The sequence below is a fragment of the Nerophis lumbriciformis genome, linkage group LG30 (assembly GCF_033978685.3).
Source record: "Nerophis lumbriciformis linkage group LG30, RoL_Nlum_v2.1, whole genome shotgun sequence".
NCBI lineage: Eukaryota > Metazoa > Chordata > Actinopteri > Syngnathiformes > Syngnathidae > Nerophis > Nerophis lumbriciformis.
In genome coordinates this window covers 19,535,087-19,548,448 of record NC_084577.2, presented here as the reverse complement: position 1 = coordinate 19,548,448, position 13,362 = coordinate 19,535,087, and the positions used below count along the sequence as shown (strand labels likewise).

The window sequence follows — 13,362 nt, the reverse complement described above, 5'->3', positions numbered from 1 at the left end:
GGTGTGCCTCCGTAATTTTTTTATGGAAAAAAATGTGCCTTTGCTCAAAAAATTTTGAAAAACACTGAAGTCCTTTTCATTGAGGGCCACATCGCAGTTATGGTTGCTCTCAGATGGCCGCTTTTAAGAGTGAATAATATACTGTATGAATATAAATGTGTATATATAAAATAATAAATATTTATATATAATAAATAATAAACACCTACAATATGATATGTTATCACTTTTATGCAGAAATTTGTTGTATAAAATTTGCTTCTGCATCTGTTTCTAACACACGCGTTTGGGGCTGGCTGCTCTGAAAACAAACCCCGCCCACTCTGCTTTGTTCCTGCTCTGAGCTGCTGTGACATAGATTACCGTAATAACTCCTATAACACTCAAAAGCATAGATTTCAACCATTGAAATACTTTTTATAGTTCAAGACTTCCATCCATCCATTTTCTACCGCTTAGTCCCTTCGGGGTCGCGGGGGGCGCTGGAGCCTATCTCAGCTACAATCGGGCGGAAGGCGGGGTACACCCTGGACAAGTCGCCACCTCATCACAGGGCCAACACAGACTTACGGTCATTTAAAAACAGCACTGCACATCATAAAGGCGGATTCAGTTTTGATGTTAAAGGTCTAAAAAAATGATGTAGAACGTCCGGCGGGCCGGTTGAAAATCTTAATGATCCGCAAGTGGCCCGCGTGCCGTATTTTGCCCAGGACTGGTCTGTTCAAAGGACTGAGTTGGTAGAAGGACATGTTATTTTAGTTAATTTTCATACATTTTTTTGTGACTTATAATGGCAACGCAGTAAAAAAAAGTATCAGGTGTTCATTCGTTCGTTACATTAGTATGAAGGAAGACTTGCTGCATATATCGGCATCGGTTTTTACCATGAATTGATTAAAGTGGACACCGACTGAAAACAAGTTGGAAAACTTATTCTGGTGTTACCATTTAGTGGTCAATCGTACGGAATATGTACTGTACTGTGCAATCTACTAATAAAAGTCTCAATCAATCAACCAAAGTTTGATAATAGGGATGTCCGATAAAATCGGACTGCCGATATTATCGGCCGATAAATGCTTTAAAATGTAATATCGGAAATTATCGGTTTCAAAATTATCGGTATCGGTTTCAAAAAGTAAAATTTATGACTTTTGTAACAGTGTTGCAGTTGTTTATACGGCCACGCTCAGTGTGACCTGTATGGCTGTTGACCAAGTATGCTTGCATTCACTTGTGTGTGTGTGAAAAGCCGTAGATATCATGTACGCGCTGTGTACACGGACGTAGGGAGAAGTACAGAGCGCCAATAAACCTTAAAGGCACTGCCTTTGCGTGCCGGCCCAATCACATAATATCTACGGCTTTTCACACACACACAAGTGAATGCAATACATAGTTGGTCAACAGCCATACAGGTCACACTGAGCGTGGCCGTATAAACAACTTTAACACTGTTACAAATATGCGCCACACTGTGAACCCACACCAAACAAGATTGACAAACACATTTCGGGAGAACATCCGCACCGTAACACAACATAAACACAACAGAACAAATACCCAGAACCCCTTGCAGCACTAACTAATTAAGAGTTGGACAATATCGGAATATCAGCAAAAAAGCCGTTATCGGACATCTCTAATTGAAATACTTTCTATAGTTCAAGACTTACGGTCATTTAAAAACAGTACTACACATCATAATGGCGGCTACAGTTTTGATGTTAAAGGTCTAAAAAAATGATGTATAACGTCCGGCGGGCCGGATTGAAAATCTTAATGATCCGCATGTGGCCCGCGGGCCGTGTTTTGCCGAGGTCTGACCTATTCAAAGGACTAAGTTGGTAGAAGAACATGTTATTTTAGTTAATTGTCATAGTTTTTTTTGTGACTTATAATGTCTTTTTTTGTGTTCATTTATCAAAATGCACCTGGTGGCAACGCAGTAAAAAAAGTATCATGTGTTCATTCGTTCGTTACATTAGTATGAAATATATGGCTGCATATATCGGCATCGGTTTTTACCATGAATTGATTAACGTGGACCCCGACTGAAAACAAGTTGGAAAACTTATTCTGGTGTTACCATTTAGTGGTCCATTGTACGGAATATGTACTGTACTGTGCAATCTACTAATAAAAGTCTCAATCAATCAATCAAAGGTTGATAATAGGGATGTCCGATAATATCGGACTGCCGATATTATCGGCCGATAAATGCTTTAAAATGTAATATCGGAAATGATCGGTTTCAAAATGATCGGTATCGGTTTCAAAAAGTAAAATTTATGACTTTTGTAACAGTGTTGAAGTTGTTTATACGGCCACGCTCAGTGTGACCTTTATGGCTGTTGACCAAGTATGGATGGCATTCACTTGTGTGTGTGTGAAAAGCCGTAGATATCATGTACGCGCTGTGTACACGGACGTAGGGAGAAGTACAGAGCGCCAATAAACCTTAAAAGCACTGCCTTTGTGTGCCGGCCCAATCACATAATATCTACGGCTTTTCACACACACACAAGTGAATGCCATACATACTTGGTCAACAGCCATACAGGTCACACTGAGCGTGGCCGTATAAACAACTTTAACACTGTTACAAATATGCGCCACACTGTGAACCCACACCAAACAAGAATGACAAACACATTTCGGGAGAACATCCGCACCGTAACACAACATAAACACAACAGAACAAATACCCAGAACCCCTTGCAGCACTAACTAATTAAGAGTTGGACAATATCGGAATATCAGCAAAAAAGCCGTTATCGGACATCTCTAATTGAAATACTTTCTATAGTTCAAGACTTACGGTCATTTAAAAACAGCACTACACATCATAATGGCGGCTACAGTTTTGATGTTAAAGGTCTAAAAAAATTATGTAGAATGTCCGGTGAGCCGGATTGAAAATCTCAATGGGCCGCATGTGGCCCGCGGGCCGTGTTTTGCCCAGGTCTGACCTACTCAAAGGACTGAGTTGGTAGAAGAACATGTTATTTTAGTTAATTGTCATACTTTTTTTTGTGACTTATAATGTATTTTTTTGTGTTCATTTATCAAAATGCACCCGGTGGCAACGCAGTAAAAAAAAATATCATGTGTTCATTCGTTCCTTACATTAGTATGAAGGAAGACTTGCTGCATATATCGGCATCGGTTGATAGTGGTAAAAATGAAGTGCCGGGAAGTATCGGCCTATCGGCGAGAAAGCCAGTATGGAGCCTCTCTAGTGTAAATGGAAGAGACTTACATGGGCAATGCTGATACCACAGTAGATGGAAAAGGCCGTGGCGAGGTCCTCATCGAAGCGGTTAAACCACGGCCCGTTCATTTTATTCACCAACTCGGCAACACCGATCACCTCTGCAGAAATAAAGACAAAGTTCTTGCTCATAACGATTTGGTTTTTGCAAATAAATACATTATATTGATAGTTGATAATAATGAATTCATTGTCAAGATGATCATACAACTTGGTATTTGAAACATGCCAACTGTATCAATCAATCAATCAATCAATCAATGTTTTTTAATTAGCCCTAAATCATGAGTGTCTCAAAGGGCTGCACAAGCCACAACGACATCCTCGGTTCAGATACCACATTAGGGCAAGGAAAAACTCAACCCAATGGGACAATGAGAAACCTTGGAGAGGACCCCCCACCCCCCCTAGGGCGACCGGTCCAATGGACGTCGAGTGGATCTAGCATAATATTGTGAGAGTCCAGTCAATAGTGGATCTAACATAATAATGAGAGTCCAGTCCATAGTGGATCTGACATAATAGTTTGAGTCCAGTCCATAGTGGATCTGACATAATAGTGAGAGTCCAGTCCACAGTGGATCTGACATAATAGTGAGAGTCCAGTCCATAGTGGATCTGACATAATAGTGAGAGTCCAATCCATAGTGGATCTGACATAATAGTGAGAGTCCAGTCCACAGTGGATCTAACATAATAGTGAGAGTCCAGTCCACAGTGGATCTGACATAATAGTGAGAGTCCAGTCCATAGTGGATCTGACATAATAGTGAGAGTCCAGTCCATAGTGGATTTAACATAATAGTGAGAGTCCAGTCCATAGTGGATCTGACATAATAGTGAGAGTCCAGTCCATAGTAGATTTAACATAATAGTGAGAGTCCAGTCCACAGTGGATCTAACATAATAGTGAGAGTCCAGTCCACAGTGGATCTGACATAATAGTGAGAGTCCAGTCCATAGTGGATCTGACATAATAGTGAGAGTCCAGTCCACAGTGGAGCTGACATAATAGTGAGAGTCCAGTCCACAGTGGATCTGACATAATAGTGAGAGTCCAGTCCATAGTGGATCTGACATAATAGTGAGAGTCCAGTCCATAGTGGATCTGACATAATAGTGAGAGTCCAGTCCGTAGTGGATCTGACATAATAGTGAGAGTCCAGTCCATAGTGGATCTGACATAATAGTGAGAGTCCAGTCCATAGTGGATCTGACATAATAGTGAGAGTCCAGTCCATAGTAGATCTAACATAATAGTGAGAGTCTAGTCCACAGTGGATCTAACATAATAGTGAGAGTCCAGTCCACAGTGGATCTGACATAATAGTGAGAGTCCAGTCCATAGTGGATCTGACATAATAGTGAGAGTCCAGTCCATAGTGGATCTGACATAATAGTGAGAGTCCAATCCATAGTGGATCTAACATAATAGTGTCCACCGTGGATCTAACATAATAGTGAGAGTCCAGTCCACAGTGGATCTGACATAATAGTGAGAGTCCAGTCCATAGTGGATCTGACATAATAGTGTGTGTGTGTGTGTGTGTGTGTGTGTGTGTGTGTGTGTGTGTGTGTGTGGGGGGGGGGGGGGGGGTCATAAAGAAATACAATCATGTGTGCTTACGGACTGTATCCCGGCAGACTGTATTGATCTATATTGATATATAATGTAGGAACCAGAAATATTAATAACAGAAAGCAACAACCCTTTTGTGTGAATGAATGTAAATGGGGGAGGGAGGTTTTTTGGGTTGGTGCACTAATTGTAAGTGTATCTTGTGTTTTTTATGTTGATTTAATAAAAAAAAAAATTTTTATTTTTATTTTTTATGTTATTTATTTATTTTTTTTATTTCTTGTGCGGCCCGGTACCAATCGATCCACGGACCGGTGGTTGGGGACCACTGCCCTGGAGGACATTGCTCGATTTCGCTGTCTGGGCAGAGCAAAGAAAATCCTAGCAGACAGCGCTCACTCTGGTCTCAGGGAAGAGATTTCGGTCACACATGAGCAGGACAAACAGTTTTTATCAGAGGGTTTTTAGGATATTGAATTGTCCCAATAGATAACATTGTTTTTCACTGTTGCATTGCAGTCCGTACTTGTAATTATTTTCAACATGTTATTTATTGTTTATATTGTATTTCCACTGCACCCTATTATTTTCGTCATTCTCCCATATTTGATGACAATAAAGTGTTCTATTCTATTATAAAAAAAAAAAAATCTGCCAGCTGAAAACCATCCCGACATTGTTCAATCTTACCGTTGTTCTCATCTTTGATGGGGAAGCAGAGGATGTTGCGAGTCTTGAATCCGGTGCTGTCATCCACGCCGCGGTAAAAAAGAGGGTGGGAGTAGGCGTCCTTGATATTCAGGATTTGACCTGTGGTTGCCACATGGCCTGCAATGCCCTGATCTGCTGGGATACGGAACTCCTTCTGCAGACACACACACACACACACACACACACACACACACACACACACACACACACACACACATACTGGTTATCATATGGAATGGGGAAACAAGTTTTTGATCATCAGTTGTGAGTTGTGAGGACCACCCTTTCTACAGGTTGTGGAGGCATAAAAAAAATGAGGTAAAATAATACTTGCCAACCTTGAGACCTCCGATTTCGGGAGGTGGGGGTTGGGGGAGGGGGAGGGGGGGTGGTTGGGGGCGTGATTAAGAGGGAATGAGTATATTTACAGCTAGAATTCACCATGTCAAGTATTTCATATATGTATATATAAGAAATACTTGACTTTCAGTGAATTCTAGCTATATATATATATATATATATATATATATATATATATATATATATATATATATATATATATATATGTGAGAAATACTTGAATTTCAGAGTTCATTTATTTACACATATACACACACATAACACTCATCTACTCATTGTTGAGTTAAGGGTTGAATTGTCCATCCTTGTTCTATTCTCTGTCACTATTTTTCTAACCATGCTGAACACCCTCTCTGATGATGCATTGATGTGTGGCACGCACAAATGTGCTTTCATCAAATGCACTAGAGTCTGGAATCTTCCATCTCTCCCTAGCATGGCCCAAAACCGGTCAATCTTTGCTTCCTGAGGAAGATCTTCACTGCCAAGCATTTGGTAGTCCACTACTTCTTCCCGGAGGCTATCCAGGTCCAATCGCAGCTGCGGCTTGGAACTTACAAGCGTATTTCTTCATCTTACTCGTCGTCGGCGTCGCCACGGCTGTATCTTCCTCGTTCTTCTGCTTTGTCTCCTTGTTGTGTGCGCAGTTGTGCACTGCACTCTCTAAAAGCCGTAGATGTTATTGTCACATATTCTTGTGCAGTAGATGGCAGTATTGTCCTGTTTAAGAGTGTCACAACATTGCTGTTTATGGCAGACGAACTGCTTTACGGTAGACGAAAACGTGACTGCTGTTGTTGTGTGTTGTTACCGCGCTGGGAGGACGTTAATGAAACTGCCTAACAATAAACCCACATAAGAAACCAAGAACTCGCCCTCGATCATTCTACAGTTATAACGTGATTGGGCAGGCACGCTGTTTATATTGTGGGAAAGCGGACATGAAAACAGGCTGTCGACACGTCACTCAGGTCCGCATGGAGCTGGAGGGGGAGTGGCCTCCAGCTCCGCCTGAATTTCGGGAGATTTTCGGGAGAAAATTTGTACCGGGAGGTTTTCGGGAGAGGCGCAGAATTTCGGGAGTCTCCCGGAAAATCCGGGAGGGTTGGCAAGTATGGGTAAAAGAGTCACTGCCCAGTGAGCTCATACACGTCTTTAAATCTCTGGATTGATAAAGTAATGTGCTGATCATTTTTACTGGGGACCCTGGGGGAAAATGGTTCATAGTTCATGGGGACCGAATTTAAATAATTTTGCATAATTCACACAAATTTGTACTGAGGACCATTTGAAAAAAATATAAATATATATATAAATAAATATAAAAAAATTCTAATTAAATATGACATGATCCTCAGAATACAGCACTACAGCTGTCCTCTTCTAGGAAGTTTCACCACTTAAATGTTAAAGCAAATCTTCTGTGACATGACTGAAAACTGCTATTTAGCAGTAATGAAGTTGTCTGTAACTCCAACTACCATATATAGAAGGATGGAAAATTCTGAATGTGAATCATACTTTAAGGAAATAATATTTTATAATCATGGTGTATGAAAATGTCATCCTAAGGAACACTAAACCAGATTTTGTTTTAGGAAAAATATATTACTTTGAACTAAGGATGGATACCATACAGACCGATGAGGGGGCTGCTGTGCAAATGTCTCACACTCAAACTAACCAGTAAACATGTTTTATGGGCCGAAGCTTAAAAATCACTTAGGCATCTTCAGAATGGATCTGACTATCATTTAAAAAGGTTTCCCTTTAGGGGACCTGTTTTTTTGTCCCCATACCATCAGAGGTCCCCTAAAGGTGACTGTGTAAACAGAGCGATGTCCCCATTAACACACACACACACACACACACACACACACACACACACACACACACACACACACACACACACACACACTTTGTCTGCATCCAACGCTTAATGGCTCCCTGCATGTCTGATACGGTCAGTAAACACCATTATTACGAAAGAGGTTATTTTATCCTTGACATGATGATCCCCGTCGGTGGTCCAGGTGTGATTGTTGATCATTGATCCACAGATAAGTGGTTAACAATGTGGTTTGTGACCAAAAAGTTTCGTATTTGCCACAATATCCCCCCGTGAACCAGCCCCTATCGCAGTTGACACTTGTGTTTGTTATTTCTGTCGTCAAGGTTACAAATCATGCTGCCGCCGACAAATACATCTTTTGACTAGTTTTTGAAAAGTTGACTAATTGAAATGACTCATTTTCTCTGCCAAGTGGATTGCACTGAAAGCAGGCAGTTGTTCATATAGAAAACCCCAAACCAGTGAAGTTGGCACGTTGTGTAAATGGTAAATAAAACAGAATACAATGATTTGCAAATCCTTTTCAACTTATATTCAATTGAATGGACTGCAAAGACAAGATACTTAATGTTCAAACTTGAAAACTTTAGTTATTTTTTTCAAATATTAGTTCATTTGGAATTTGATGCCTGCAACATGTTTCCAAAAAGCTGCCACAAGTGGCAAAAAAGACAGAGAGTTGAGGAATGCTCATTAAACACTTATTTGGAACATCCCACAGGTGAACAGGCTATTTGGGAACAGGTGGGTGCCATGATTGGGTTTAAAAGCAGCTTCCATGAAATGCTCAGTCATTCACAAACAAGGATAGGGCGAGGGTCACCACTTTGTGAACAAATGCTTGAGCAAATTGTTTACGAACAACATTTCTCAACCAGCTATTGCAAGGAATTTAGGGATTTCACCATCTACGGTCCGAAATATCATCAAAAGGTTCAGAGAATCTGGAGAAATCACTGCACGAAAGCAGCAAGGCTGAAAACCAACATTGAAGGCCCGTGACCTTCGATCCCGCGGGCGGTACTGCATCAAAAAGCGACATCAGTGTGTAAAGGATATCATCACATGGACTCAGGAACACTTCAGAAAACCACTGTCAGTTACTACAGTTTGTCGCTACATCTGTAAGCGCAAGTTAAAACTCTACTGTGCAAAGCAAAAACCATTTATCAACAACACCCAGAAACGCTGCCGATTTCGCTAGGCCCGAGCTCATCTCAGATGAACTGATACAAAGTGTGAAAGTGTTCTTTGGTCTGACGAGTCCACATTTCAAATTGTTTTTGGAAACTGTGCATGCCGTGTCTTCCGGACCAAAGAGGAAAAGAACCATCCGGACTTTTCTAGGCGCAAAGTTGAAAAGCCAGCATCTGTGATGGTATGGGGATGTATTAGTGCCTAAGACATGGGTAACTTACACATCTGTGAAGGTACCATTAATGCTGAAAGGGTACATACAGGTTTTGGAGCAACATATGTTGCCATCCAGGCAATGTTACCATGGACGCCCCTGCTTATTTCAGCAAGACAATGCCAAGCCACGTGTTACATCAACGTGGCTTTGTAGTAAAAGAGTGCAGGTACTAGACTGGCCTGCCTGTAGTCCAGACCTGTCACCCATTGAAAATGTGTGGCGCATTATGAAGCCTAAAATACCACAACGGAGACCCCCGGACTGTTGAACAACTTAAGCTGTACATCAAGCAAGAATGGGAAATAATTCCACCTGAAAAGCTTCAAAAATTGGTCTCGTCAGTTCCCAAACGTTTACTGAGTGTTGTTAAAAGGAAAGGCCATGTAACACAGTGGTAAAAATGCCCCTTTGCCAACTTTTTTGCAATGTGTTGCTGCCATTAAATTCCAAGTTAATGATTATTTGCAGAAAAAAATTACGTTTCTCAGTTCGAACATTAAATACCTTGTCTTTTATTTTTGGTCCAATATGGCTCTTTTAACGTTTTGGGTTGCCGACCCCTGCCTAAACCTGTTTGCATGTGGCCCTCTGTTTATTTTTTTGGACACCCCCCAACGCAGACCATCATAACACTGAGTGCTTGGAAATACCGTACCTCTTCATCACTAACCACACCCCCGTCAAACACCTTGGCTACCAACTCGTGGCTATGACGATCCAGCAGGAACACGGAGCAGCTGAATGTCAGAGAGAGGGAGAAAAAAAAAGGTATAATGTAAAGCACAAATGTACACCATTTGACTTTCAGGTCATTTTGTTTTCAGTCTAAGAACAAATTGGCAAAATATCCTTCTTGCAAAATATACGCCACTTACATCTCCGCGCCGCTGAGGTTCCTGGCCTCCACTATAATTTCCTGCAAGAGCACCGACACGTCGTCTGCGAGAAGACGAGGGAGAGGTGAGGGATGGGAGGAAATAAAAAAGCAGAAGGGAAATGACAGCAATTACAGGACAAGATAAACAAGACAGATAATGTTGGATCGTCTGTACGGCCTGATAAGCTTTGTTGTTACCGGCGTTGCCATTTCGCTTCGCAGACGGATGGATCGATTCTGTTTGCAGCCGCAATCAACGCGGCGAAGACTAATTGGACCGATTGTGCTTACTGTTTAAAAAGAATTGTTCGCTTTTTTCATGCCCTTTTGGTTTTATGGCTCTGGGTGTAATCGCCTTCAACGCCTGTAATATTTTCCTCCATTACAAGCGTCATTTCATTCATTAGCTGATGGACTTGACACGTGCAATGTCACCACTCGCAGACTAGCAGGGGTGACGTGCGGACCGATACGGAAATATCGAGACGCCGATACACTGCAAAAAGCCAGTGTTCAAAAACAAGAAAAAAACAAAACAAAAAATGAGGGGTATTTTATTTGAACTAAGCAAAATTATCTGCCAATAGAACAAGAAAATTCGGCTTGTCAAGACTTTCCAAAACAAGTCAAATTAAAGCTGCAAGCACCGATGGACGGGACCGACTTTGACGGCACATCAAATCCAAACCGGAGCAGTAATTAAAACTCTTTGGTCAACTTTTAATCAGAAGGGTTCAATCTCTCTCCTGTGCTAGTTTGAAGCCGACACGACAAACGCGCTCAGAGGAGATACTGTTTGAAAAAAGGTGACCGGTTTTTACAAAACTTTTGTTTTGAAGGGGGAATTGCAAACTTTCTGTTGATTTTTGCTGGGGGTTGTCAATTTATGAAATGTACGTCTAAGTGTGCAAATGTCTCTACGACATTCTTACTGGAAGTTACAGGCAGTTTTGTCTGTTTTCTTCCTAGGAGCAGTTTTGTCTGTGTTTTCTTCCTAGGGGGCGCTAGAGCGTAAAATACGACAGCGGAGACCCCGGACTGTTGAACAACTGAAGCTCTACATAAAACAAGAATGGGAAAGAATTCCACTTTCAAAGCTTCAACAATTAGTTTCCTCAGTTCCCAATCGTTTATTGAGTGTTGTTAAAAGAAAAGGTGATGTAACACAGTGGTGAACATGCCTTTTCCCAACTACTTTGGCACGTGTTTCAGCCGTGAAATTCTAAGTTAATTATTATTTGCAAAAAAAAAAGAAAAGTTTATGAGTTTGAACATCAAATATATTGTCTTTGTAGTGCATTCAATTGAATATGGGTTGAAAATGATTTGCAAATCATTGTATTCCGTTTATATTTACATATAACACAATTTCCCAACTCATATGGAAACGGGGTTTGTACTTACAGCACTCAATGACATTGAACAGCACGGATATATATATATATATATATATATATATATATATATATATATATATATATATATATATATATATATATATATATATATATATATATAAATATGTATATAAATAAATATATATATATATATATATATATATAAATATGTATATAAATAAATAAATAAATATATATATATATATATATATATATATATATATATATATATATATATATATATACAAATATGTATATAAATATAAATACATGCACCCTCAAAATGTCATTTTCACTTATTTATTAACAAAACTGTTCCACATTAATATAAGGATAATAAATTAAAGGGAAATATTTTGTTTGTTTCACAACACCTCAGTCACCTTTCATTAAGCACATCTAGACTTATAACTGTGGCTATGATAAGAAATGAACAAAAAGACAAAAATTTACTTTGTTTTGCTTTCACTGAGGTAGCCAGACAAGTTAAGTGGACAACGAAAATAATACAGCAAGAAATGCATACAACCATGTTGTGTAAAAACTACAAAATAATTCATATTAACTCAGCTCTAAGTTGTGAAAAAGGTTCCAAATTATACATTACATGACCTTCACAATACAAACAAGTCCAATAATGGAACCATTTTAATGCAATTAACCAAAACGACAAAATGTGACTTGTTTGCTTTAACTGAGGTAGTCAGACAAGTTAAGTAGACAACCAAAATAATGCAGCAAAAAATACATCGAACTCAAAATCATTCACATGAATTCAGCTCTATGTTGTGCAAAAGGTTACACATTACATATGACCTTCAGAGTGCAAACAAGTCCAAAAAGTGCAGTTAAATTTCCTTTTTTGCATACTTTGCAGCAGGCTCCACATGGATTTGGTTCACGTTTTATCCAAAGTTCCATCCAATGTTCATTAAAACGACAACATGATGGACCGACACAGAGTCGTATATGCATGACAACAACCTCATGTAAGGGCTCGTGCAAAGCCAACAGATCAAGCGTGTCGCTTTCATTTTGAAGGAAACGTATTTAATTTTTTTCCCATTTTATAGTCAGACTGCCGAGAAATATGATGAACATTTCCAAGCATTTACAAGCATCCAAAATTCAAACATTTTTCAAACCTTGAAAACACAACATTTTCAAGGTTTTTAAGCACCTGTACGAACCCTGCTTATTGTTTAACCTTGACAGCAAAATGGGACAACACTAGCGCGCACATTTTAATTTATCTGAATTTTTTCCTTGCGTATGATGTTTCGTGGATTTGAACGTACGGCAATTTTCAGTACATGCAACTCTTAATACATGAGGCCCCTGGTCATGATCATGTGGCTGCATAGAGAGGAAGTGAGAGGGACAGGTGACAGAACAACATACCCAAATGTGTGAATAGGTTCTTGGCCACTTGCAGGAGCGCCTAAGAAAGGGAGATAAGAAGCTTTTTGGATCCGTATATTTATGGATGCACACTGTATACAAGATGTAGAGTGTTCATTACCTGGCACTCCACTTTCAGCTTCTGCTCCTTCTGGAAGGCCAGAGTGGAAGTGAGGACTGTTGAAGTGTAGCAGAAGCAGTGCTGGATGGCGTGCTCGTCCACCTCAGTGTGTCTGTGGACATTGGAGAGATGTTTTGTTCACCAGCAGGACTATTTTTCTGCTTCTTTTAAAAAAAATAATATTTATTTATTCATTTGCTAAGTACTGAGAAAACAGACACTTTTTTTTTCTTTTTTAAAAATAAATAAAATAAAAGATAAAATAAAAAAATAAATAATAATAATAATAAAAAAAATAAAAAAATAAATAAAAATGACAGAAAAAAAATATAAGTAAAATAATAACACCCCCTCCCACCCCTGTCCTACATTT

The 13,362-nt window shown here is 39.6% G+C and overlaps 1 protein-coding gene across 4 annotated transcripts in view; it reads right to left on the bottom strand.

The window, feature by feature from the left end:
• The window catches only part of pde2a (phosphodiesterase 2A), a 509,748-nt gene that overhangs the window by 40,560 nt on the left and 455,826 nt on the right, over nucleotides 1-13,362 (bottom strand). For all 4 annotated transcript variants that reach the window (XM_061925765.1, XM_061925768.1, XM_061925766.1 and 1 more), the window contains 6 exons: nucleotides 12,990-13,101; nucleotides 12,869-12,908; nucleotides 10,069-10,132; nucleotides 9,849-9,930; nucleotides 5,547-5,721; nucleotides 3,266-3,378 (listed from right to left, as the gene is read on the bottom strand). In XM_061925765.1, the coding sequence (XP_061781749.1) occupies nucleotides 3,266-3,378; nucleotides 5,547-5,721; nucleotides 9,849-9,930; nucleotides 10,069-10,132; nucleotides 12,869-12,908; nucleotides 12,990-13,101 (586 nt within the window). The remainder of the gene's footprint in view (nucleotides 1-3,265; nucleotides 3,379-5,546; nucleotides 5,722-9,848; nucleotides 9,931-10,068; nucleotides 10,133-12,868; nucleotides 12,909-12,989; nucleotides 13,102-13,362) is intronic.